This window comes from Centroberyx affinis, unplaced genomic scaffold, assembly GCF_046629955.1.
Source record: "Centroberyx affinis isolate AG114_WGS23_722 - 3 ecotype Tasmania unplaced genomic scaffold, CSIRO-AGI_Caff_v1 ptg000498l_1, whole genome shotgun sequence".
NCBI lineage: Eukaryota > Metazoa > Chordata > Actinopteri > Beryciformes > Berycidae > Centroberyx > Centroberyx affinis.
In genome coordinates this window covers 241433-266923 of record NW_027279151.1, presented here as the reverse complement: position 1 = coordinate 266923, position 25491 = coordinate 241433, and the positions used below count along the sequence as shown (strand labels likewise).

The 25491-nt window shown below is 39.7% G+C and overlaps 5 protein-coding genes across 9 annotated transcripts in view; 1 reads left to right on the top strand and 4 right to left on the bottom strand.

Moving 5' to 3' along the window:
- kif13a (kinesin family member 13A) overlaps window positions 1–1400 on the bottom strand; it is a 44307-nt gene extending 42907 nt beyond the window's left edge. Inside the window, exons 1-2 of the mRNA XM_071517491.1 lie at window positions 1184–1400; window positions 859–949 (exon numbers count right to left, since the gene is read on the bottom strand). Coding sequence (XP_071373592.1) covers window positions 859–949; window positions 1184–1238 — 146 coding nt within the window. The 5' untranslated portion in view covers window positions 1239–1400. The remainder of the gene's footprint in view (window positions 1–858; window positions 950–1183) is intronic.
- A 913-nt stretch (window positions 1401–2313) lies between these two features.
- On the bottom strand, window positions 2314–3561 carry LOC139642569 (E3 ubiquitin-protein ligase NHLRC1-like). Its single transcript, XM_071517450.1, has one exon. It carries the CDS (start codon window positions 3559–3561, stop codon window positions 2314–2316), a length of 1248 nt encoding a protein of 415 aa, XP_071373551.1.
- Window positions 3562–4358: 797 nt separating this feature from the next.
- Window positions 4359–13006, bottom strand: ptdss1a (phosphatidylserine synthase 1a). 3 transcript variants are annotated; one of them, XM_071517474.1, is made up of 13 exons: window positions 12665–13006; window positions 12054–12145; window positions 11412–11456; window positions 11197–11321; window positions 10913–11071; window positions 10385–10536; window positions 9298–9439; window positions 8218–8330; window positions 8023–8088; window positions 7247–7346; window positions 6921–6989; window positions 6396–6467; window positions 4359–6189 (listed from the first exon to the last, which is right to left on the bottom strand). In XM_071517474.1, the coding sequence occupies exons 1-13, from the start codon at window positions 12844–12846 to the stop codon at window positions 6100–6102; spliced, it is 1407 nt and encodes a 468-aa protein (XP_071373575.1). In that variant the 5' UTR covers window positions 12847–13006; the 3' UTR covers window positions 4359–6099. The 3 variants fall into 3 exon arrangements, with proteins under 3 accessions (XP_071373575.1, XP_071373577.1, XP_071373574.1); XM_071517476.1 differs by having other exon boundaries at window positions 4359–6183; XM_071517473.1 differs by having other exon boundaries at window positions 4359–6200; window positions 6401–6467.
- A 2035-nt stretch (window positions 13007–15041) lies between these two features.
- LOC139642593 (membrane-spanning 4-domains subfamily A member 4A) lies at window positions 15042–18079 on the bottom strand. 2 transcript variants are annotated; one of them, XM_071517502.1, is made up of 7 exons: window positions 17943–18079; window positions 17689–17854; window positions 17388–17498; window positions 17112–17168; window positions 15694–15792; window positions 15467–15583; window positions 15042–15382 (listed from the first exon to the last, which is right to left on the bottom strand). In XM_071517502.1, exons 2-7 carry the CDS (start codon window positions 17848–17850, stop codon window positions 15344–15346), a joined length of 585 nt encoding a protein of 194 aa, XP_071373603.1. In that variant the 5' UTR covers window positions 17851–17854; window positions 17943–18079; the 3' UTR covers window positions 15042–15343. The 2 variants fall into 2 exon arrangements, with proteins under 2 accessions (XP_071373603.1, XP_071373604.1); XM_071517503.1 differs by having other exon boundaries at window positions 15507–15583.
- Window positions 18080–18114: 35 nt separating this feature from the next.
- LOC139642586 (uncharacterized) lies at window positions 18115–25201 on the top strand. 2 transcript variants are annotated; one of them, XM_071517487.1, is made up of 6 exons: window positions 18115–18231; window positions 19804–19982; window positions 24360–24479; window positions 24586–24642; window positions 24736–24843; window positions 25064–25201. In XM_071517487.1, exons 2-6 carry the CDS (start codon window positions 19818–19820, stop codon window positions 25160–25162), a joined length of 549 nt encoding a protein of 182 aa, XP_071373588.1. In that variant the 5' UTR covers window positions 18115–18231; window positions 19804–19817; the 3' UTR covers window positions 25163–25201. The 2 variants fall into 2 exon arrangements, with proteins under 2 accessions (XP_071373588.1, XP_071373590.1); XM_071517489.1 differs by lacking the exon at window positions 18115–18231 and adding an exon at window positions 18568–18650.
- Window positions 25202–25491: the final 290 nt, after the last annotated feature.

The following is a 25491-nucleotide window of genomic DNA, read 5'->3' as shown; positions in this document are numbered from 1 at the left end:
GCTGTCTGGTAGGTGCCAAACACCTTCATGTGTCAAACATGCTCTACTCCCTCCCCTGGCCTTTTTGTTTAACAGCAGATGAGTGTTATGATGTTGAGATGAATATTACTGGAGAGTTCACATTAATTATATAGTATAATAATGTAATATAATATTGGGCACTGAAAGATCATGTTTCAAGGAGCGGTTGCAAAGCAGGTGGGTTACAGCCATCATGTCCTTAGCAGCAGAAGGTCACTATTCCTATTAGTCCATTGCACTGGCATTACGCACAAAAAAAATGTTTGTTCTGTTTGAATTCAGGAGGAAATTCTGATGAGTTGATTAAGTTAAATCTTTATTTCTTAATCTGCACTGTAAGTACAACTATGTATGGAGCTATAATGTTATAATGCAGCTTTGTGCCTTTAGTCATCTGAGCTGGACCGGTCAGCAAATTGCTGGATAGATATTACATGCTAACATTGCATGCTAATGTTACTGTATTATGACCTGGGTGAGATAAAGTTATTACAGTGAGTCACAAACAGTGAGAGTGCCATCTGTCTTCTTCTGATCTTTAACTGAGCCCAACAACAAGCTTCCAGACATTTCCAAAAGACCCAGAATCCCCTGTTCCATTAAAAAAAAAACATATGTACACTAGTGGAGGAGTCTTCTTGCAGAACCCAAAGACAACTCTCCATCATAAACACTAAACACAGAGAGGCTAGAGGTGCAATACATACACTGAGCTTACTGCACTATACATGGGTGGGTATAATGTTATGACACAATGTAGGACAATGCCTATATTAACTGATACATTTGTTGCAAACACAAACTGCTGGCAACAATGAATGTTTTAGCTTTGTTTACCTGTTATCTCCTTTTGCATTTGAAGGTGGTGGGTGTAGAACAGTTTGGTTGTCCTCCATATCCACGACACATTTTGTATTCAGTTCAATTTCTGCAGAGACAAGTTGGGTTTGGGGAAAGTAACGTATTGTGGAGGAAAAAGTAAAATCCTACTTAACTTTGAACGTATCTTAAACTGTTCTCAAGTGTTACTCCGGGGCTCATAATTCAGGTTGAAGGCAGCAATGGCGATGAAATCAAAACTTTCATCAGGCAGTGAGAATGTAGCGCAAATCAAAGGCGAATAAAACAAATTTGCAAGCAGAAATCATCGTAACACACTTACCCCTGCGGTTCATGGGCCGAACTCTCACTGCAACTTTCACCTTTGTATCCGACATTTTCGGCCACTTTTTTTTACTCCCACCCTGTCTATGCGCGGAGCTATCAATGTATACTTGTAGCCTGTGAAATCCCCGAGAAGAAGCCCGGATTTCTGCCGGATAAAAGGCAGCAGACTCTAATCAAACAACCCCAAACGAGTCCAGGCCTCGCGGATAAGAGATAGAAATATGTTCATTTTTACTTTATATCCATCCGAGTTCGCTTCTTGTGCAAATCCAGCACTCGGTTCCAGCCCCAGACAGCATCCCCACCGCCATCTTCCACTGGGAGCACGACTGCTATCCTCTTGCAGACTGGAGACGGCTATGCCAAAGGGGGAAAAATGGATTTGTCTTAATACGGACCGCCGTACTTTGCGGGGGAAACCCGTGGACGTGAGATTTGAGGCACCGTGACAAGTTGTCTGCGTGCACCAGCAATAAGCATATAGCCTACAGATAGTTTGGAGCAGATAACGGAGAGGATAGTGTTCACGAGAAAGGAACTTTTAATTAGACTTGTGAACCATATCACCCGCTGTCTGTCTGTCTGTCTGTCTCTCTCTCTCTCTCTCTCTCTCTCACACACACACACACACACACACGCGCGCGCGCATTGAATTCTTGTGTTAAAATAGGTTTTATTATATTCTATAGGTTATATTTAACATTTGCAAAATTTGGAAATAGACAATAGCATTACCATTTCTTTGACATTTATGATTATTTGCATGAGAAATAGTCAATATAAAACATGTGATATCATTTCATTTTATGTTAAACAAAACTTTATCATGTGAGGCATACATACATCATGTGGCCTATATACAGTATACACACACAGTATATGTATATAGTATCATACTATAAACTATTTAGCAAGTGATAAACTATTTGACATACTGTTAGTGTGTCAAATATAGTTTATCACATGCTAATGTTTTATTTATATAAAATTACATTATATATACATTTACTAATACACAGAATTTGATATTGCAATAAACAACTTTAAAAAATCTTGTATATAAAACAAAATTTTATCATGTAATAAACTAGAGCAGACATACTTTAGACCTGATCATACATTATATTATGCCATGGCCATAGCATCAGATTTAGCAGAATAAATCTTCACTGCATGGTCTCCGCTGTCCAGAACAAGGAGTGTGTTGTTCTGAGCCATACACACCAGCCCCACTGGGTGGATCAGGTGGTCTCTTACAAGGGGAGTTAGGGCTGGGCCACTCTGGAGCTTCCCCAAACTCCAAATCATCCCCTGCTTGGAGTCAATCACAATCATGTCTCCCTCTCTGTCAAAAGCCACAGCAGACATGCACAGCCAGGCCGTGGACCCCAGGGTCAGACTGAAACTGTCTGTCTGATACAGGAGGTGGAAGTCTTTTGCAAACACTCTCAACATTGTATGTTGGTGCTTCCCAGGCAGATGTGTGTCATCAACAAGATGTTCCACCACCGCTATGTTCCCCGTCACCCGACAGCAGGCCACTGCTTTGGGATGCTGGAGGTCAGGAATGGCTGTCAGGTGCTGCAGCGTCACACCGCGAGCAAAGTCCACTTTGACCTGGGACAGTGTGCCGGCCTGCAGGTCTGAGACCAGGATGTGCCCACAGCTGTCTACGTCCACACCCCATGGCAGCTGGAAGGGCTCCTTGATCGTCAACACGTGGCTCCCCCTGGAGGTGAACACCTTCACAGCATTGTCCCCTGCGTCAGTCACCACCACGTAGCCACTGGGAGTCACCGTCACATCCAGTGGGTAACAAATTTCCCCATGGGCTCGTCCTCTCCGCCCAAAACTATGCAGCTTCCTGCCCTGAGGACTGAAGACCACCACCCTCCGGTCTCCATCATGCACAACCACTACTGTTCCCGATGACCCAAACACTGCCATCCCAGTGGGGTTGATCAGTGTCCCCCAACCACCAAATGCTGTGCAGAGCTGCAGAGCCCCGGACCTCAGACCTCCGACCCAGCCAACGCCTCCCTTTGCCCTGTGAGCAACAGGGGATCTGGGACTGCTGGACAACAGCAGCTCCTGGAGGTCAGTCAGGGCCTGGCAGGGGGAGGTGCTGTCTGCGCTGCACAGCTGTCGACAGAACGGGCACTCCAGCTTCTTCAGGAGAGGGTGGGACACAGCCGTGATGCATTCCAGACAGAGTACATGTCCGCAGGAAAGGTTCTGCGGCCTGCGCTCCCTCTGCTGGGTGCTGAACTTCTCAAAGCAGACTTTACACTCCAGCAAGTTGACCTGGATCTCTCTTAGAATCGCCTCAGGCCTCGGGCTGCCATGACTTGGGGAACCAGGAGTCTCAGCCATGACTGAAATATCCTGATGTATTCTTCAGCTACTGAGACTGTTTGAGCAACTGCTGCAGTCAGCATGAAGCTTAAGAACACAAGAAAGACAGACAGGGAAATTAGGAGAGATGGAGAGAGGGAGGAAAAGGGAGGTATGAAAGCACAGCACTGCAACGTTTTTTTTTTTTGACAACACACTCACGTCCAGTAGGCCCAGAAGGTCATGTGACAGTTTGCACACCACCAAGGCTCTTTGCTGCCCTCCTTTGGAAATCAGGTTACACACAAGTTGCAGAAGCAAGCACTCATGTTTGGACCATGTAGACTTTTCAGAACACAGCACTGTTTTTTGTCATAGCTACAATCAGGGAAAATAGAGAGTAGCAATAAGATTAATCACTATATAAACCATATTGACTAATTTGTTATTTATGTGATGATCAAAATTACATTATATTTTTAGGATTGTATGACCACATTTATTGCTGTTATTTTCAAAAGGAACATCAACCATTTCTTTAAATATATCTTGTTATAGGTCAGTACAAGGCAGCTATTTTAGTCTCAGTTCCGTGGTGTGCAGACTGAGTGAAATCCGATCCTTTAGAAACAGAAGGGCAGAGCTTGAGTCAGCCAATCCTGCTTTGCTTTGCTGCAGCACAGCGCTCTACAGAGGTCAAGCAAGGTGATTCCAATTTTCCTATTGTAAAGTACACAAATCGTTTGCTAGGAATATGTACTCAATAACAAATGACTAGTAGTAAAGAAATTGATTTGATGTGTAATGAAGAATCATTTATTGTTGAAAGTGGGGTAACTGACAGTATCAAGCATGTGTAGCACACTTCAACACTCAATATCTCAACAGTGTTTAATCTGGAGGAACAAGTGAGGGTAACGCTGCCTATCCCAGCCCTTCTAATTCAAAAACTAAAACATGGATAATCCCTTGAGAACAATAACATCACAAAGATTTTAAGAGGAAATGTAAAACATTTTAATATGTTTCATTAATTCACAGTGAAAAAATAACAACACAAGTCTTTTTTTTTTTTTTCAACAGAATTGTTTTGGCAAATGACATCTAAATCCAGCGACAATGTACCATTTATATTGTGTAGCATGGGAGCCTGGTCCATTCCACAGAGGTCAGCGTCTGGATTGTCTAGGGTTATGCGGGACATATCTGTGCTGAGATGATACTGACAGAGCAAAACAAACTAACTCTTCAATAAAGCACTCTGAGAGCACAAGAACAAAACAAACAACCCCAAATTTAGTCTCAATACAAACTGCAAAATGTTAGGAATAAAAAACAGAACATGCATACAGGCACGAGGGGTGAATTAAAATGTTACGATGACAGTGAAAGACATAAAAATAACAATACTGGCGTCCTGGTGTGCAGTGCGACACAAAGATCCTTTTTACGACTAGTGTAACATGTTCCTACTAAAACACTTGGGTTGATTTGACACAGCCATGCAAATGCAATGTAGGCAATTACAAGAATGTCGACACTTAAAACGAAGCCACCTGCACACAGACAGGTACAGCCTGAACACATGCAGAAATCTGAATGATTGCCCTCTGTTATCAGTACAGTAAAAAAAAAATGATAGCAGCCACAGATGTACAGGGAGAGTAAAATCACTCAAGGTCACAATGATTCACAAAATACTCAAACATTACAAATGTACAGTATTTCAGAGAAAACAAAACTTAACTGCCCGTCTAGGATATCCTAAAAAGTGCTTCAACTGTGTGCTTTGCTTCAATCCAGGCCAAACACAAACCTCAGAGAATCATCCTACAACACTAAAGCTGGTTTGCATTGAATTCCTGTTCACATTCCACTCTCTGTTCAAGTTATAAACACAAAAAAATGTGAACACCAACATCTGTGAAAACGTAAATTGACAACAGATGATTGAAACTACTGAAAAGACTGACAATAGATATTTGCCCACTCTGAGAGAATATAAGCCTTTCTGTGCTATAAACATACAGGCTCTGATTTATGTGATATATTCTACATAGCCTCTTTTAATATTGAAATGTGTTGAACCAATTACATACAGTAGATTAATTATAGGACCTAACCCGTCAAATTTACATTAACAATAAATGATATATTGTATAGTAGGATAAATGTAATTTGTAAATTACAGTTTACCAACTACAATGATCATGCGTTCAAATCTAGGATGGGCAGTCCTGTATTGCCATCTCTCATCTCTCTCTCTCACACATACACACAACACACACACAGTCAAACACCTGTGATCAGTGGGCTAGGAGCCATTTCTGTGACTACAGCCCACAAATAAGCGTGCATCTCTGTAGTCCAAGCCTCTCTGTACTCCTAACACTGCATGGACCTGCTCATCCACCTAGCCTCTCCTCTGTCTCCACTCCCTCTATTGTAGGTGAGGGTTTCTCTAGAGTTGAAATGCACCAGGAAGTGATCATATCTTTACCCCTTTCAACCTCATCCTTCTCTCCTGGCTCCTTGGTATGAGTTCAGGAGGGGCCCACCAGCCTCTGGCTCCCATTCCTACTGGCTATCCAGGCCATTGACGGATTTGGTCTTTCCTGTGTCCTTCCATCTCCGCCGGGTTGTAGGGCTGTCACCGTCCACCTCCATCTCCATCTCCCCTGAAAAACGAGGATCAAATGCTTTGAAATGAGATAGGAGTTTTTAAAAAGAAGTACTTGTGTACATCTATGGATAAAAAAGCCCAGCCAACCACTAGGGGTCAGCCATTTACAAGAAAATGGCTGAAGATACATATGTACTTTTATAAGTCCCATTTATTTTACATGGTTGATGATCAACAGAAAAACACAAACTGTACCTTTAAATCCTTCTGACACTTGGTCACCAGATTCTGTGTAATTACTGTCCTCACATTCTGAGAGGCTCTGTGAGAGGAGAAGAGGTCGAGACGCATTACACACATTCCTTTAACGGGACAGGGAACATATAGTAGCCAGCTGACCCGCTGCAGCCTACATGGTAACCTGAACGATAGGAATCTTTGAAGGGAAAAGGCCTGTGAGTTAATATTCACTGAGGCTCCTCAACGGTAAAGTCAGCTGACTCTTTGTTTTAACCTTAAACACTTGTCCAGGTGTGTAAACCAGCGTTACTTTGAAGTTTTTGGTAAACATGCCACATACTCAAACACTGGCTTGCATAAATAGAGCTTCCTGGTAATGCAATAATACACCCCCCCTGACAAGGTTTATTGAGTGTAAATACTGCAGGAAAAACCTGTGACTGTCAATCTGAAGGCAAAGTCGGTTTGTTAATGCTGCATTACACATTTTACACGGCCAAAGGGTACAAAAGTATACCTAAAGCGATGCACTTACCTTTTCTCTTGGACCATAATTTTCTGCATACCACACCATTCCATATAGGCAGAGGAATGTAATGAAGGCCTAAGAAGAGATCAAATGCAACAGAAACCAGTTAATGATTAATTGAGGATCTACAAACAACAAGGTTTATGAGTTACAGCATAATATGAGTGAGACATAGTGCAGAATCATTAAAACAGTAAAAAAGTCAAATGTGAAAAATTATGCTTATGGGTAGGATCTCATGTATATTAAGTCATGAAGTGCTACTAACTGCTATAGATCATAGAGATTCATTTGCGCACAGAAACACAACAGTACTCAGATCCTGATCTTACCACACACAGTAGCCAGAGGATCACATAGAGGATCTGTGTTTTCGAGAACAAGTCCTGTCCAAACTTAACACACGCCAAGGCCTCCAGGAAGGCTATTGCCCTGTGAGTGGGAGGGGGAAAAAATGCAAACACCTCACAACACACTCTGAGCCTGATGGGTATTCTGCTCCATGACCCACCCGCCGCCAAGGTGGTGACATGAGTGAAAGAGGGAATGTGAGAGCTTCTGAGGGGTGATGCAAACAAAAGCATATGTCGTTTATAGCACTGTAACTATCATTTGGAAACGTACACAACAGAGATTGCCTGGTGAAAACTGTATACCAAAAAACTAGGCTTTGCGGCAATGAACAAAATAATTAAAATTATACAATGTCTGTTTAAAGGGTCATGAAAGCTAGTCCACACATAAATGATCAGCGATATGCTTACTGACCTGAGCATGTTAATGTACACATAACAAGATTTTTAACTTTTGTGGATAATAACAACCCTAATATAGAGGTTGACTGCCAGACAGTTTGGGCCTGGAGGGAGGGAGTTAAATGCCTGGCCAACTACCGTGTCTCACCCCACTCAGCAGATCAGTTAACATCCACAACAGCACAGCTTTTATCTTCCCTCATCTGCTCTGCCTCACTCGCTCTATCACACACACACCACACCTACACTGGAGTTTATATACAAATATAAGGTGTAGTGCAACTGTGGGCACTTTTGAGGGGCTCACTTGAAAAATTTAATTTTATCAGGGCTAGGTTTTAGGTTTCACTTACCCAAACACCCAGCACTGGGTCCCAACTCTTTTGCACTGGGTATCTGTAAGGTATGCATAATACTGCCTATAGCAGAAAGAAAAACGACAATGCAAATGTTAGCAAATACTACCTATAACTGTCATCAGTTATTCACTTGACTGAATCGTAATAAAGGAGTTTTATGAGTTAGAGTATGTCCGTTGAGGTTCCTACCTCACTGTTGGAGCTGTGATGATACCAATGAACAGGATCCGACACCAGCTCAGAGCATGGCATGCAGGAAAGACGAAGATGTGCTTCAGGAAGAATGTGTTCAACTCTGTCAGCTATGAGCAAAGAAGGAGACAGACAGAAGAGAATAAAGATTATCGTATGTGTAACTGGTACATCCCACTTACTCCTGTTCATTGGTGCAAATAAGATTTAAACAAGCTTTCCTTGAAGATGAAACATTGATTCAAGGGGGAACAGTAAATGCCCTTGGGTTTAAGCATTATGTATTGTTGATTTTACCAAAATGTAGCTCTCATCACAACCAGTGGAGGTTGGGACACACACAGACAAAGATTCCTTTAACAATGTCACGCATGGATTAACACACATTGGCAACAATAATAACAGTGCATTTTGAGGGTCAAGGGGTTTAGATTAGAGGCTCGCACTGTGTCCAAGTTCCTCTCATCCACACTGGAACATAATGAGAGAGGGGGCCTGCTGCCTTGTTATTCCCTCATTTGGCCCGCAGCCTGTGTGGATGGACCCAGTGGAAAGCAGCTAAACTGTGGCCACTCCGAACAGACTGTGCCTTCCCCCCATCTCCAACTAACTCTCAAAGACTGGTAATTACTATTTAAAGCCTCCAGAGTGTTGGGAACTGCCTGAGTGAGGGAGGGGAGAGGACGGTTCTATTTCATCACCACACAAAAACGAGAGAAGCAGCCGCTTTCATCGCCATGGCAGCCAGTGACCGGAGTTTTGGCAGCCATGCTAGACTCTCCAGTGGAGAGCACTGGAGCTTACTCAAGTTCTCCATCCATGGTTTCCCCATCGCCATAAATTGCACCCAAGTCATCCAGCTTGTCTTTCACTCTTATGGGATTAGCTGTTAATGTGGAGACAGCGGGTCACTCATGCATTATGACACATGGATCCATCTGAGACAGGTTTCACATTTCAACAAAAGAGGAGGCAATAAGATTAGCCAGGACTTAACATGCAACACGCCGGATCATCCCTGACTAGTCAGCACTTAGTCACTGTGAGACGGCAAGAGAGGATTTCTCTCTGACCCACCTGCCAGATGATCATGAACAGATAGACTCCCGTCACTCGCTGCAGGGAAGACTTAGGGTCGAACCAGCGTACGTAGGTCCAGCTGGCCGGGGTGAACTGCAGCGCTGCTCGTTTGATCTTCCCTGTGGTGGTGTGGATGTCCCTGGACGGGAAGGCACAGGAGAAGGGTTACAAAGACTTGCAGACTGATTTACAATGAGTGTATGTTAGTACAACAGAGAAAGACAGATGAAAATAATACCATGACATTAATCATTTAAGTCTACTACACCCCTTCCTGAACAACACCTTGGATCATATTTCAAAACAGCAACAGCAAAGAGTTTAAGCATCTTAAAATGTAAAGTAATCAGAAAAACTTACTGACGGTTTGAGTATGTATATGTATATGTATATCTATATTATATAATCATAATTTGTATAAGTCCTCACAGAGACACTTTGAGGATGCTAGGAAAATACCTTATTTGGATATTTTTTGAGCTAGAAAAGGTGTTTGCATGCCTCTCACAAATTTAGGTCATCTAATTTTTTTCCCCAAGCATATATTTTGTTCAGAGACGTTCTGTGTCCAAAACTAATTTAATTTTGATGCTGCAAAATTGCCAAGATAAATTCAATACATCAGACAATGCCTGCTTGGCTTATCCTAATTAACACTTGCCAGACTTACACTGACGCTTACCCTACATTCTCTGACTTTCTTAATCATCACACATGAAGTTACACTTCAAGCAGGGATAAAAATAATCTCCCCTCATGTAAAATGGTTCCAAAATGGTTGTGATTAGTTTAATCAAAGCCCACTCAAATAGGTTGATAGCTTATTATTGCCAACGTATTAGGTATATTATTATTGGTGCAGGTATTGACTCATGAAATATATGTACCGAGCTTACAATGTGAACAACCCATTCCTTGTAATACACTATAAATGACTTAGAAAAGGCGACTGACAAAAGCTAGATTTTTCCTTTGGCATGGATTTGGATTCACACACATTGGCAAATAACATGTTGAAACACCAGAAGTACTCAACAATTTAATATCATCATAAATAAATACTTTCCAGACTACAAGGACATACTTAATACTGGCCCAGTGGTAGGTCCTCATCTCCAAAAAACGGCAGACAGTCATGCCAAGCCAGATTCCCCCTCCATTACACAGCAGAATGTCCAGAATCACCTGGTCCCACCAGCACTCAGCAAAGTTAGGCAGCAGATGCATGAAGAATAGCTGAAGTAGAAGGGAAGAGGAGATGAAGAGGGTATGAGACTGTGTGCCATACAAGGTCACCTGGATTACATTAGCATTACAATTAGAGTAGAGTTAATAGTAAACATTTAAGCCTACACTTCAAAATTCTAACATATATAATGCAAAATTCTTCAGGGTGGCACAACCCATCAGTTTCCGCTAGATGGCCACTTGCATGAATTGCTTGTTCAACCTTGCAATTTCACTCCAACCGGTTTCTCCATTATAATCAGAGAGAGGAGGGAGGGAGAGAGAAGCGAGAGAGAGGGAGAGGCTGGCAGACAGACAGAAAGACAGAGTGAAATGCCACATGATGCTGCAGGAAATGTGAAAACAGCCTTCATCTGGAGTGTACCTCAGTGAGCTCCCAAGTAATACTGATGGTCCAGCAGAGACCGTAGCTGCGAATGAGCAAGGCCTTCATGCCCCAGCCCCAGAAATGGCTGAATGCAAAAATGTCAAAGTGGCTCATGATCCTCTCCCAGGTGATCACATGGCAGTTCACTGCATACTCCTGCAGAGAGCAACACAGGTGGTTTGAGCTCAAAAGGATTGTTAATCCACATAGCAAACAGTAACTGGTGCATGTAAACCACTCTGAAAATTATTTTCTCAGTAAGCCGTTCTATGCGCGCTCACCATTATGTCTGCCTCGCGCTTGGCATAGCGCAGGTTTGGGTCCAACCAATACATTAGCCGCTTCACCTGCTCCCAGTTCTGGAAGATGATGAAAACCAGGAACAGGAAGTAGAGGACACTCAGACCTTAATAGCGGAGGGAGGAGACACGACATGAAGAATCAAGGGAAATCTAAGGTTCAAACAAACATAGCTTTGACTTTAAGCAATACTCACCGAAAACCATACGCCATATTGCCGGATGCGGTCTGGTGAATGGACCTAAAGTGAGGCATGTAATGAGAACTAAATCAGAGATGCAGTCCAAAAGGAGTGAGAGAATGGACACAGGCTACTCAGTAGTACGCCAGTCAACAGATAAAACCACATTTCTTCGTATCATTGTGGACATAAATTGTCCCTCTAACCCAAATGCTGTCATAACAGGACTCTTCCCTCCTAATGCCCGATAGTAGTTGTGGTTTGTGGTGACCGAGACAGCTGACATCACTGTGCAGGGTGTCATTCTCAAGATGGCAATTATGATGACAAAGATGACACATCTGGATGCTGACCCCAGCTTACATATTCTGTCGATTCAGTGTATTTTGTTTTGTTGTCAATATTTAACCTTTGTTTATCTACTCAGGGCATCCACTGAATGTCTGACTGCCCTGGTCACCTCTGAGGCCCTTCCAAAGGTTTCTTCTACATTTTTTCTAGTGAGGTTTTAATGGGAGTTTTTCCTTGTGCTCACTGAGGGTCTAAGGTTGGGGGGGTATTAGTATGAAGCACTTTGAGATTGTAACTGTAATTAAGGGCTATACAAATAAACTTGACTAAAACATAAGAATAGCTTCAGTGTGCCTTTTTGCTCACCATTGGGAAATGCCAAGACACTGATAACAAGGAAGAAGGAGGTGACCAGGATGAGCCCCACCCAGAGATTGCTGTCAGGATTCCCATCATCTCTGCAGATACAGTAAAAGGGAAGTGTCATCGTTGAATTTGTGGTAGACGTTAAAAACAAGAACAGCCCAGTTTATTTTGCTCCATCTCCCCTCCACAACTGAATGGATGTGCCTCACATATCTAAACAGCAAATGGCAAGCATTAGGCTACATTCGATTTGTTATTGAAGATAAACAGTGAGTTTGTAAAGCAGAAAGATGGAGGAACGAATAAGTTCCCTTGCTAGTTACATTGTTGTAGCTAATATCAGGAAGAAAGAGTGTCCATCACTGGACTAACGTTATATAACGCAACAACAATTCATTTCATTAGCGATAATCTTCAATGTTAAGCATACGATCGTCACCAGTGACACGAGTTTGCTCACTGTTTCTATGTATTTTCATAAAGACGAGAACATAAAAAGGAAAAGATAACCACTGTATACCTGGCGCTGTGTTGTCAGAGCATCATCTGCCCCTGTTAGCCAAGCGCTAGCTAAGCTAACCAACCTAGCTAACGTTAGCTGACCGACTTACCTTGTAAACGCAAAATACATCAAACTGAGCACTGTACATGTCAACAGCGTTATCGTGTGCGACTTGTAGAAAAAGTCAATCGTAATATCTTCAACTTGCTGTTCGTTAATCATTCGGAAATGCACTCTGTAATTCACATCATCCTTGCTCAAGGTATGGGATCCGCTATACACGGACGCCATAGCTGGACACAGGAGTGCACCTCCTCCTCCTCTAGAGTAGCATTAGAAAGCGACAACAACCACTACAACAGACAGAAATAAATAGAGTCAATGTCAGAAAATGTAAAATTACGTAGCAGCATAAACGTTGAGAGACGTGATGTGTCGACTGCTGGCGAGAGGGCGCAGCAGAGGGTTAAAAAGAGGGCAGACAGTTTTAGGGAAATTCTTAACTTTGAATTTTGATTGGCGTAAAACAGTAGGGAGTGTCCCAAGAGCGGAAAAGTCAATCATGTGCCTGTCCTGTGCTAATATTATTACCTGGTTTTCGCTATGACCTTAATACAAGGACTTATAAAACCACGACATAACTTTGACCTCTTGATTTACCTAATCGTTATAATCATTACTTTCAACTCTAAATAGTCACCTGCTAACCCCACCGTGTCCATTAAACAGCGTAAGGCGCTGGGAAAGGTAAGGTTACAGCATGGATGAGTCATTTGCATTTTGAATGAATGAAAGAGCACGTCCTCCACTCGGATACGCACGTCACTTTACTTGAGACTTGGTGTGTGTGCATCTCCCTCATGTGGTCGCTGATGTGATGGCTTCACATGATATTCAACCCAAAACAGAGCTACATAGCCCAACGGCTCCCTATATATTTATATATAGAGGGCAACCAAGAAGAGAGCTTTACACCACAGACACCCATTGGACCCCCACCTTCAGAAGATGTTTGTTGTCTTGTCTACTGTAGTTGGGAAGATAACACCGAAGAGATAACCTTTATTGTACATCCCCCATATTGATATGGGATAGGGGAGATTGGGGTAAACTGAGCCTGTAGGTAAGATGCAGACCCCTTGTATGCAGGCAACCTTACACGAAATGAATCATGTGACTTAGGGAGAGAAATTAATTTCCCTGTGACCCACACTGAACAAACATTCTGTTGACAGTTGTGTTGAGCCAAGTTTTGCATTAACATTTTGAAAATAAGAAATTATCACAATGATCTAAACGTATATTTAAGTAAACCTAAATTATGTTGTTTGAATTTGAAATGGACCCTGAAACTGAACTTGTGGCATGCTGGTAAGGCCCTAGTCAGAAGTTTTAAGTTGTGTAACATTTTATCCCCATGGGGTAAGTTGCCAAAAGATCAACTATATTAACGTGTCTTGTTGTTTCTAACTGTATAAGCTACAGAAAATACTTTAAGTATATACATAGCAATTATTGTTTGAAATAAATACACATTTATTTTGCTGCAGTAGCATAAAAAAGCTAATTTTACCTTGTTTGCAATGGAATGGAGGCACACCGTTATTTACTACTAGGCTACCTGTTTTTCTGCCTAAATTAAGCAGTTTTCAATTTCTTTGTAGTCCATGAGAAATTTCATTCTTGAAAAAAGACGACAGTAATTAGCAAACTGTATCACAGGTCCTACTGTTATCCATCAGAAATTACAGTGTGTTGGTCTGAAAACAAAGCAATTTTTTTCACGTAATGTTGTCTAAAGCAGACAGGTGTTTTGTTGGGGGAGATATTGTCCTGTCTCTTCATTTTGGCCTTTAAGAACACCAAAGAGCCATTCTGTTTTTGGTTTAGTCAGGTAAACAAAGCATTGTAGTAGTCAAGGCACAATTAAATAAAAACATGTAAAATCCTTTCTGTGTCGCTGAAATTTGGGACAAATCAATTTTTTGCAATGCTCTTTAGATGAAAAAAGCATGACTGAACAAGTCTTTAAGTATGTTTGCTCAAAGTTAAGGCACAGAGTCAAAAACAGCTCCTAAGATCTTGGAGGCAGACTTAATATGTTGATTTAGCAGACCGAGGACAGGTCAAATTAGGCTGGATGTGCACTCAGGACCTATAAGAAGAACTTAATTTTTGACCCAAATTGAATTGTAAAAAGAAAAATTGGACACCCAGACTTTGACATCTGTTAAACAGCTATGCAGAGAGGCCAACTTATTTAGTTCACTCAGCTTGTCTGAGAGGTACAGCTGGGTATCATTGGCATAACAATGGAAGGAGATGCTATGCCGTCTTAATTAAGTGATCTAGAGGGAGCATATACAAGGAAAAAAGAACTTCAATATGAATAAGCTTCATGTTATTATAGAATGATGAAATGATGCAATATAAGAAGGAATGTGTTCCTTTATTTTGGAAATTTGATATACAAAAATTATAGGCAATTTATTTCCAAAAAGTAGCTTTTTATATTCACATGCAATGTGTTGTTTGCATATTTATAAAGCTAAGACAATATTCATCAGAATTAACAACGCATTCTTAGTAGGTAGTATGATGAAGACTACATACTAATAATAATACTAAAGTTTATTTACATAGCACTTTTCAAAACAAGGTTACAAAGTGCTTTATAAAACAAGATATGTCATTGATATTATGCACTTTTTGATACTATTGTGAAATTAAAAGTAGCAAAAATAGGCTATGTAAAATAGCTGGCTGGTCGCTGGTCTGTTGAGCTCCATCAAGCCGTTCTGACCTCCTGTCTCAGCATTATAATGGGCTGCAAAAAAGAATGAGTACTATTAGTTATGTAACATTAAGTTACTCTCATATATAGCTATGTATGAGAAATGTACTGACATACCAGAGTGTTGAAATGTTGTCTGCATACTGTTTTACTCAACCAGTAGATCAAGAATAAGGCAATTATCATTTCAACAACCAGGAGAACTGCAATCATTCCCTTGATTCCATCAGACACCTAATAAAAAAAGTTGAGAAACTGCTTGAATATATATTTGTCACTGTTTTGTATTTCAGAGAGTTATGGGGTCGGGTCACCCAACCAAGTCTAATGGTATTTTTTCTTACCTTGACACCATGTGGGTCATGAAAAAGGAGAGCGCAGAGAGAAACAGCCACAACTGACCAGAAGAAGCTGATGATGTTCAGAGAGAATGACAGCTTTGTCTGTAGGGTGAAAAAGGCAACAACCAGTTTTGACTCAGCAACGCAGGAGCCTTTCAGAGTCACCTGGGCACAATTTGTCAAAACTATCTGGATCAGAATTATAAGGATTCTATAGTCCCCCTTTTTTGCAATCCAGGTTCAGACTGATCTTGCTGATTTTGAGTCAGTTTTTAAATTATCAGATAGGATCATATTAATCCAGATACCACAAGATCAAAATTACAGAATTCAGATTTGAGATAGAACTCTGTCTCACCATCTGTTGGGCAAATGACGTTATGACATAACATGTTATGGCAAAAAGAACTAGATGAAAAAGTATAAAAGACAGTTTGTATGTTACTTTTATGCACTTTTTGGGGTGTGTACGATGAATAAAAACTTTAAGACAAAATTGAAAGTCTCATTGGATTCATTAATTCAAGAAGAAAGAGCATCTCTCACTGACCATTATTGACATTTAATAGAATGTAAACATTCACACATTACTATTTCTAATCCATATTCAAGATGTATGCTATATTTTCCCCACATCCTGATCACAATTTCTTGGTAAAATGACCCTGATTTTTGCCATCAAAACTATCTAATCCTAATCTTCCTAATCTCTGTCTTTTAGTTTTGACACAACATTTAAGATTGATTAAAGGTAGAATTGGATTACCAAATCCAAATCCCAGTGTGAATGATCAGAATTTATTATTATTTATTGTTCTATCTGCCTTCAGGATAGTTCTGAGATATTGAGCTTCAAAGTTTTTAGCATCCATTGAGTTAAATGGAGATGGGTCCTTGTTTTAGAAATTACAGACTCAGTTTATGTATGTATGTATTTGCACATGTACATCTTTCTGTATACATTTTTATTTTGCCAATATTATTATTATTATTAGAATTGTATAATTTATTTATTTTAATTTCTGTCTATTAATATTTTTAATTTGTTATTTTTATTTATTTATTTATTTTTTCTAAGATGAACTTAGTATAAAATGTCAACCTCTTTTGCACATCATATTTCTGCTATGTTATGTTTACCTTTTTAACTGATTGTATGTCTTTTTTGTTGAAATTTAATAAAAATAAAATAATTAAATAAAATAAAAAAATAAAAAAGAAATTACAGACTCAAAAATCATTATTTTCAAAAGATAGCACCGCACATATGTCAACAGGCACTCTTAGAATAGGTTCATGCGACTAACTCAGTTTTGACAAAAAGGTCAGATAGAACCTTATAATACCAAGGTCACGTAATGCCAGTCGGTGGATATTTCATTTGGGAACACACTCTTCATTTTTAATTGAAGTTTACTTACCACATGCATGTTTGGAGAATGTCCCGCAGCATAGGACACCACACCAGAGATCACAAACTAAGATATTTAAAAAATATTTCTTCAAGTTATTATTTTATACTGAAATATAACAGTTATCATTTACATTACAGGATGACATTAAACAACACAAGCAATATGATGTAAACAGAACTTTACATTTAATTATTGTTTATTAATCATTCAGACATTTCAAAGAATCATCCAGAACAATAATTTAGTTTGAACAGTAAATTATTCATTTGAATTTCTCTTTACCAGAACACTGGGTATAGTGTAGAGCCAATCTAAGCCATTTCTTCTTGGGCAAGACTGGGCAAGAAGCAGGCCGAGACTGAAGACAAAGACACCAGCGATGGCTTGGGCTGCCTTGTAAAAAGAAGAAAATAGACAGAAAATAAATCAACAGAAAATACAACAATGCTAAATTTTTGGTGTAAACCAGATGCCAAAAAGGAAACCATAGAGCTGTCCAGGACAATATCTCTGTGCATGTGATAACTGGCTGTGTCACTATTTGTAAAAAAAAATAAAAAAAAATAAAAATATGTGAACCTACCCCAAAAGGTTTAGGTTTTCCCTTAACAACAAAGACCTTGTAGGTATCTTTGAACACACAGTGGAATTTCTCCGGGAGCAGCTGACCCTCTTGGGCCTCCTTGAGACTCCCAATGGGTATGGTGATGACCATAGATTCATCAGATTTAAATGTGTGCTTCATTCTCCTGTGAAGAAGCAATGAGCAGAGAATGCTAGATGAAAGCAAATAAAAACAGTGATGCTCTAAAGTTTAAAGGTTTTAGTGATACCTACCCGTTTTTCTTCTCTCAACTTGTAGACGGAGTCAGACCTCAAATTCTATGCTTTGTGAAATGAGCTTAAGGAAATGATCTAGCATGCCAATACACTACCACCCTCTCTCTCTCTCTGTCTCTCTCTCTCTCTCTCTCTCTCTCACCTCTCTCACACCTTTCTCACTGTCCCACGTACACACACGTGCATGACATGCATGCATGTGTACTCTATGTGTATGCATGCAAAGAGTATATGTGGGTCTGGTGAGGCAGGAGAGTGCAAAAGAAGAGCAAGAAAACTGTAGCAGGCAAGTTTATTACATGAGATTTTAATGTATTCATGCTTACAGTTAACAAGCCATACATCTTGTCTTAAAAACAAGTAAAAAACATTAAAATAAAATGAATACTATGGTATTTAACACTGATTCACTAATCAGCAAAATGTGATTTCAGCAAATCAGAAATACCACGCATATCTTAATATCATATATTAAGTGCATATCCCAAACATACTGTATATTCAAATTTGTAGTGAAAAATTGAAATTGAAATTAAATGCTCATAGTTGCAGTGTTGATATGGTCGCACCCACTGATAGAAGTTAGGCTGATGACCTCAACTTTCAAACTAATCTCAGGAAAGAGGAACTGATGCCTAAAGAGAGGTGCAGTTGTTTGAGACAGATACAAAGGGTGTAAAATAGATATCGATCGAGCCAAACATGGTAAGAATCACAATCTAAGAATTTACTGAATTGCACTGAAAAAAAAAGCTTTGATAAATGTATCTGCAATGCAGAGCTTGATTTCCCTCAGGGTCTCAAAATACAAACAAGAAAGAAAGTGTATATTCTTGTTTTTGTATTACGCCTGTGCATCATGATCTGTGTGTATGTTGTATGTGCAGTATGTGGATCTATTGTGTGTAGATCCACATTTCACATTAGTCTGCATATGTGTACATACTGTATGTATAGAATTGGATGTTTCTATGCTTGTTTGTTACATATGTCATTTGAGATAAACAAAAAGTCTGTTAAGTGGATGAGGACCAGAATGCGGGGACAGGCTGTTGACATACTGTATCATAACTTAAATTAAAAGCTACATCTTGCTTGTCAGTGCCTAACATAATGTTTGTTTATTGTTATGCACAAATTGCAGAAGGAGAAAACATCTGAAATACTTGGCATTTACATAAGGGTTAAAAAGTACATTGTTAAACTAGGTTAAATATACAATAAAAAGAGCTAAAAACAAAAGACAATTTTCTCTTCCAGGATGTTAAAGAACTGGGAAAGTCCTACCTTGCTTAGAATTATGTTGCACTTATTTGTTGTACCTGTTGATCATAATTAAAAACGTTCAACTATGAAAACAGAGGAAATTTGTATAATAAATTAGTATATTAAATTCAAATGTAATTAGTAATTATCCACTATGCTTAATGAAGACTATGCTGATGTGAACATACATCTGCTTTGTAAACCTGATAAATATGAAAAGCCAGTGATGCACTTTTCCACACCCTGCATATATGACCTTGCAATGGATTATACATTTCTAAAGCTGTAAACTGATTGCTGATCCAATGACCTAATGTCCCCTATTTTTGAAGTTTCACTGTTATTTATTGTATATTTATCTCTTTCCTATTTGTTGCTGATCCAATGACCTAATATCCCCTCAGGAATCAATAAAGTTAATTATAATCTTAAACTTCATTTTACATGCTTTTTATGGCTAATTACACTACTGTACAATACTGTACATTATTTTAAGGCTAATGGAGAAAGGATTTACAATAAAAGGTGAAGGGAATACGACGATGTTTAAATGAATCATTAAACAACATGAGGGAAACCATCATCATCCTAGGTCAGAGAGGCACCATGGCTTGTGCTGATATCGACATGGAGATCCAGGGAGCCGAGGAGGCGCCGGGCCCAGAGGACAAGATGGAACCTCTGATCGGTTATTACCAAGCTTCAGAGATCATGCTGGATGCCAAAGGACCGCTGCACGATCTGCTGCAGAAGCAACCCGCTGTGTTGGGGGTAAGAGAGTCGCTACAATCAGTCAAAACATACTGTAGGAGCCTTTAATAGCGGTGTGAATGTATAGCTCCACAGTTTATAATTTGCATCAAGTTTGTATATCAGTCATAGACAGTTTAAATTCTACTAAGATTTGGGATTTTTTTTCTTTTTTCTCTTCAGTCCCACACGCCTGACTATAATGGATATAAATTATTCTTTGTCTTAAATAGTAACTTTGTATTCCGGGATAGCAACTTATCCACTGGGGTAGTTGGGAAAGGGGTTATATTGTTTTTTAACAAAAATCCTCAGCTGTAAATATCGAAAGAAATGAGCACATGACAGCTTGTGTTTTATTGCTAGTTGCTCGAAAGATGCAAATATGCCATCCATATAGAGATCCCTAATAAAATGGATCCCGTTCCTGTGCCAAGCACAAAAGGCCAAATCTATCATAGCTGCAGTAAAGAGGTGGTTAGACATAATGGGTGCCATGACAGAGTCTTGTTTATATTTATTTATCAAGGGTGTTAAATTAAGTTTAAGAAGATGATTGAAGGCTCTAGGAACAATTATACCAAGGTATTTAAGATGAGAGCTTTCTCTCCTGAAAGGGAAGGCAGAGTGAGGAATATTTTTGAACAGGTAAATTGACAGGGAACAATAAATAAAATTTTGTCCAAAATCAAATCTTTCCAGAGTTTCAAAGAGGAAGCCCCACTCCACTCGGTCAAATGCTTTTTCTGTGTCCAGAGATATTACAAATTCAGGGGTAGCATACTGTGGGTCAGTATAAATGATATTGAAAAGCTTGCGAGTGTTAAAGAAGGAGCGCCTCCCTTGCACAAATCCTGTCTGGTCTGGGGATATAATGTGTGGGAGCACTTTTTCTAGGCATTTAGCGAGGCATTTAGGCTTGTCTCAGAGTGGGAGATAACTGACCCTCTAACAATGTATCGGAATACATAGCCAAAAGCAGAGGTGCAAACTTTTTATAAAATTCTACTACAAATCCGTCAGGGCCAGGGGCCTTTCCTGTCTGCATGCATTTTATGGCTTCCTGGACCTCCTCAATTGATAGAGGTTAGATCTGTCAAAATTATCTAATTGAGGTAGGATTAGACCTTCAAAGAAAGAGTCAGTCATACTTAAGTTGTTGCTGCATTCTGAGGTGTACAGTTTTTTTTTTTTATAAAACTCAAAGAACATATTTATCTGTTTATGGTCTGTGACAATGGAACCATAAGAGGTCTGGATTTGTATGATTTGCCTCAAAACCAAAGACTGGCGTGCCTAATGAGCACGGAGTTTAACGGATTTATCACCATACTCATACATCGAATGGCGAGCCTTAAGGATTAATTGTTCAGCTTTAGCTGTAGAGGCCAAATTGAATTCTGACTGATTCCTTTTTTTTTTATAAAGCTCTGGGTTTGGGGAGATGGCATAGGCTACTGTGCATCTACCTCTTCAATACCATCTGAAAGCTCTTTAAGTTTAGCAGCACTTTCCTTTTTATTCTTTGATCCATAGCTGATGATGTAACCACGCAGATAGGCTTTCAGAGTTTCCCATAGAACACCCTGGGATGTTTCTGAGGAGGTGTTAGTCTCACTAAAAAACTTGATTTGATCTCCCATAAGTGCAATAAATTTAGGTTCCGAAAGCAGGAGAGAATTCAGACGCCAAGATCTGCAAGGGGTGGGTTGTCCTGGAAAAGTCAGTTCAAGGGAAAGGGGGGCATGGTGAGATATTACTATGCTATGGTACGTAACCTGGTTGATGAGGGGAATAAACCCAGTGTATAGGGCATAATCTCACGGATCTATGATACTATTGGTGAGCTGAACCCCCAGTCTTTAAATATAATTAGAACACAACAGGATTTAGGCCCCTCGCTTTCTAATGAAACTTGGAATGCAATTCTTGAACAAATACACACCTCATCTCCTTGCAGCAGATATGGGCTTATTCAGTGCATCATATACATTTTACGAAAGTCAGATTGGCCAAAATATCTGTATCCCACTTGTGATAGATGTAAATTAGCACCAGCCACTCTATTCCACATGTTTTGGTCATGCCCGTGCCTGCATGGATTTTGGGGGTCAGTCTTTAAATCTCTGAATGAAGCCTACAGCATACAAGCTGAACCAGATCCTTTGACCGCTATTTTCAGTGTTAAAATGGGAAATTCTGTCTGGTCAACAAATACTTATAATGCTGTTGCTTTTACTTGTTTACTAGACCGCCAGCTTATCCTGTTTCACTGGAAAGATCCTAAACCCCCATCTCATGCTAGATGGATGAAAGAAAATCGAATTTACTTTAAATATATTGTGAGGAAAAGGATTTTTTATTTATTTTTCTTTTTTTCGGATTAAAGTGTTATAGAATGTAATTGTATGATGAGGAACTGAATGCCACCTGGAAAAGAAGTGAAGTGTTTTTCTCTTTTCTCTTTTTTTCTCTTCTGTATTCTTTTTCTAAATTTTATCTATTTATTTATTTTGTCCTCAAAAACCCACTGATGTGTGTAACCGAAAAGACTTGCTGACATAGACACTCCCACATGCTCTTTTCAATGCATACCCTGCCAATGTGTTGACCAAGGTAGTCTTTGTTTCTTTCTCAATAAAAACAAAAGGAAAAAAATAAAATAAATAGTAACTTTGGTCCAATCTAAATTGATCACAATATTCTACAATCTTCTGTTTGAATATGTACTTTACCTGTAATGTCAAACATTCTTTATCACAGTGGGGGCACAGAAATTAACTGGAGCTTATGTAATCAATATCAAAATCATTTTTACAGTTGTGAACCCTTTGGAATTACCTGGATTTCTGCATTAATTGGTCCTAAAATGTGGTCTGATTTTCATCTCAGTCATAACAATAGATGAACACAATCTGAAAAGACAACACACAAACAACTATACTTTTTCATGTTGTAATTGAAGACATTGTTTAAGCATTCACAGTCTAGGCTGGGAAAAGTATGTGAACCTCGAGGAGTCAGGTAATCCAATCAACGTGAACACATTCAGATATGGGTTAGAGGTGCCTTGTCCACAGTTTGGATACCAACAGAGTCTGCTCTTCACAGCAGAGATCTGTTAAAGTGAAACATGCCCCTGTCAAAAGAGATTTCAGAGGATCTCAGAAGAAGAGTTGATGCTCATAAGGCTGGAAAGGGCTACAGAAGCATTTCTAAAAACTTGGGCCTCCATCAACCGACAGCCAGACTGATAAATGGAACAAATGGAAGAAATTCAGACCCGTTGCTACTCTCTGTAGGCCAGGCCGTCTTGTAAAGATCACAGCAAGAGTGCCGGAACTCTAGGGTAACAGTGAATGAATTAATCTGCAGACATCTCTTACACTTGCTAATGTCTGTTTTCATGAGTCCACAGTAAGAAAAACATTGAAGAAGAGTGGTGTTAATGGAAGGATACCACAGAGGAAACCACTGTTCTCGAAAACAAAAACATGGCTGCCCGTCTCAGGTTTGCTGAAGCCCACCTGGCTGTTCCACAATGCCACTGGTTGCTACAATGTTCAATTGAAACAAAAGTTGACCTTTTTGGCAAAAAGACAACCTTATGTTTGGAGAGAAACGGTGGAGGGAGCATCATAGTTTGGGGCAGCTTTGCTGCTTCAGGACCTGGACAGCTGGCAATGATCGAGGGATCAAGGAATTCCAAATTATAGTATGAAATTCTACAGAGAGTATCAGAGTAATTGTTTTCAATCTGAAACTTAACACGGCTTGGGTCACACAGCGTCCGGACCTTAAGCCTATTGAGATGCTGTGGCGTGACCTGAAGCGAGCCGTTCATGCAAGACATCCCAAAAATATCAATGAACTGAAACTGTTCTGCAAAGAGGAAAGGTCCAAAATACATCTTAGGTCTGTTGAGCAGCTACAGGAAACATTTGGTTGACATTATTGCTGTTAAGGAGGTTCTACCATTTCCTAGCTCTAAAGGTTCACATGTGTTTTCCATCCCACACAGTGAATGCTAAGACAATGTCTTGACATGAAAAAGTACAATCGTTTGTGTATTTATTGTTTATTCAGATTGTGTTTATCTATTGTTATGACTTGATGAAAATCACAACTGCATAAAAATAATGTTGTAAACATAGGTGAATGAATGAATGAAAACAAAATTCATACTACATTATACAATAATACACATGGAAATAGTAGAACAATCTTACAAATCTTCACATGACATTAATATATATGTTATTAGCGGTGTGTGCTTCCTTGCTGATGTGAGTATGCTCGCTAGGAGGCTTGTACAATTTTATTTAAAAATTCCTATCAACTACATTACTTTCATTGGCAGATCAGTGCATCAGTCATTTATTTGTTTTCCTCTCTCAGTCTCTGCAGATGATGAGTGGCCTCCTCAGTGTCGGAGTGGGAGTTATTTTCGCTCTGACCCAGGAGATGGCTCAGTCCCTTTTCACTTTGTTCAGACTCTCACTTCTGACTGGGTCACTTGTAAGTTTTGCTCTAACCCTAACCCAACAGGAAATAAATTAAATGTTAAAAATCAATATTAATATAACTTATTGCTCAACACACGCATGCTCATCTTCCTCTTCAGTTCATCATTGCTGGACTACTATCCAACCTGTTGTTCAAATATCCAAGATTGCTACCTGTAAGTACAACACAATAGGCCTGCCAAGAATTATGTTACACAGGTTGCAAGTCAATAGAAATCAGTGTTGTATAATTTTCGTTTTCATTCCAGGTGTGCTTCTTCGTCAACTGCGGCTGTATTACTGTAGCAGCAGTTGCAGCTGCATTGATATGCACTGACTTGGCTTACTGGAATTCGCAAGATGAACATCATTTGAAGGTAGGGACAAATAAAGGCCATGCTGAACATATGACAACATCAACAGAGATCATGTTCTAATGAAATGTTCAGAGATGAGCTTACTGAGCATTTCATTTCTGCTAATGTAAAACTAATGCTGTGCCTTGTTGAAAGCCACACTGAAGATTAGATTAGATGAAGTCTGTAAGCAATTGTGAGTAATTTTTTCAATAATCGATGCTCTGTTTGTTTCTAACAGATTGAGGGGCTGCAGCTTCTTGTGCTGGGGCTTGAGGCGATTCTCTCCGTAGTGCTCTGCTTCTGGTTCTGCAAAGAGAGATCTACTAAGGGAGAATAGATCAGTGCTTAAATAAATTAAAATAAAGTCGCTGTATTAATAACACCTTCAAATGTATTTTTCTAAACCAACTATGTGGTTCTGTGTTCCCTCTCAGCTTCCTGTATCAGAGTTATACCCCTGCTGAATAGGTTGTGGTCTGCGTCTGATGTTTAACTCGGACTGAGAACACAAGGCTTGTGGTAAATAAATGTCACCTTTTCTGGTGTGCAGTAGAAACCATTCTTCATTACTATTTCCTACTCAAGTTCTGCTTCCCTTTGTGTAACGGCAGTAGTGGTTCTCATAGGGCTGCTCTATCTGTGCAGAGAGCAGGCTGGGCTCTATGT

Excerpts from the sequence above, each read along its gene's own strand:
- LOC139642569 (XM_071517450.1), bottom strand. The coding sequence starts at position 3,561 with ATGGCTGAGACTCCTGGTTCCCCAAGTCATGGCAGCCCGAGGCCTGAG.
- ptdss1a (XM_071517473.1), bottom strand. The coding sequence starts at position 12,846 with ATGGCGTCCGTGTATAGCGGATCCCATACCTTGAGCAAGGATGATGTG. Across the intron at positions 11,322-11,411 it reads AATATGGCGTATGGTTTTCG|GTCTGAGTGTCCTCTACTTC; the intron begins GTGAGTATTGCT and ends TCCGCTATTAAG. Across the intron at positions 9,440-10,384 it reads TACCACTGGGCCAGTATTAA|GGACATCCACACCACCACAG; the intron begins GTATGTCCTTGT and ends CTTCCCGTCCAG.
- LOC139642593 (XM_071517502.1), bottom strand. The coding sequence starts at position 17,850 with ATGAAGCACACATTTAAATCTGATGAATCTATGGTCATCACCATACCC. Across the intron at positions 15,793-17,111 it reads ATTCTCCAAACATGCATGTG|ACAAAGCTGTCATTCTCTCT; the intron begins GTAAGTAAACTT and ends TTCACCCTACAG. Across the intron at positions 15,383-15,466 it reads GACAACATTTCAACACTCTG|CCCATTATAATGCTGAGACA; the intron begins GTATGTCAGTAC and ends TCTTTTTTGCAG.
- LOC139642586 (XM_071517487.1), top strand. The coding sequence starts at position 19,818 with ATGGCTTGTGCTGATATCGACATGGAGATCCAGGGAGCCGAGGAGGCG. Across the intron at positions 19,983-24,359 it reads AGCAACCCGCTGTGTTGGGG|TCTCTGCAGATGATGAGTGG; the intron begins GTAAGAGAGTCG and ends TTCCTCTCTCAG. Across the intron at positions 24,480-24,585 it reads CACTTCTGACTGGGTCACTT|TTCATCATTGCTGGACTACT; the intron begins GTAAGTTTTGCT and ends CTTCCTCTTCAG.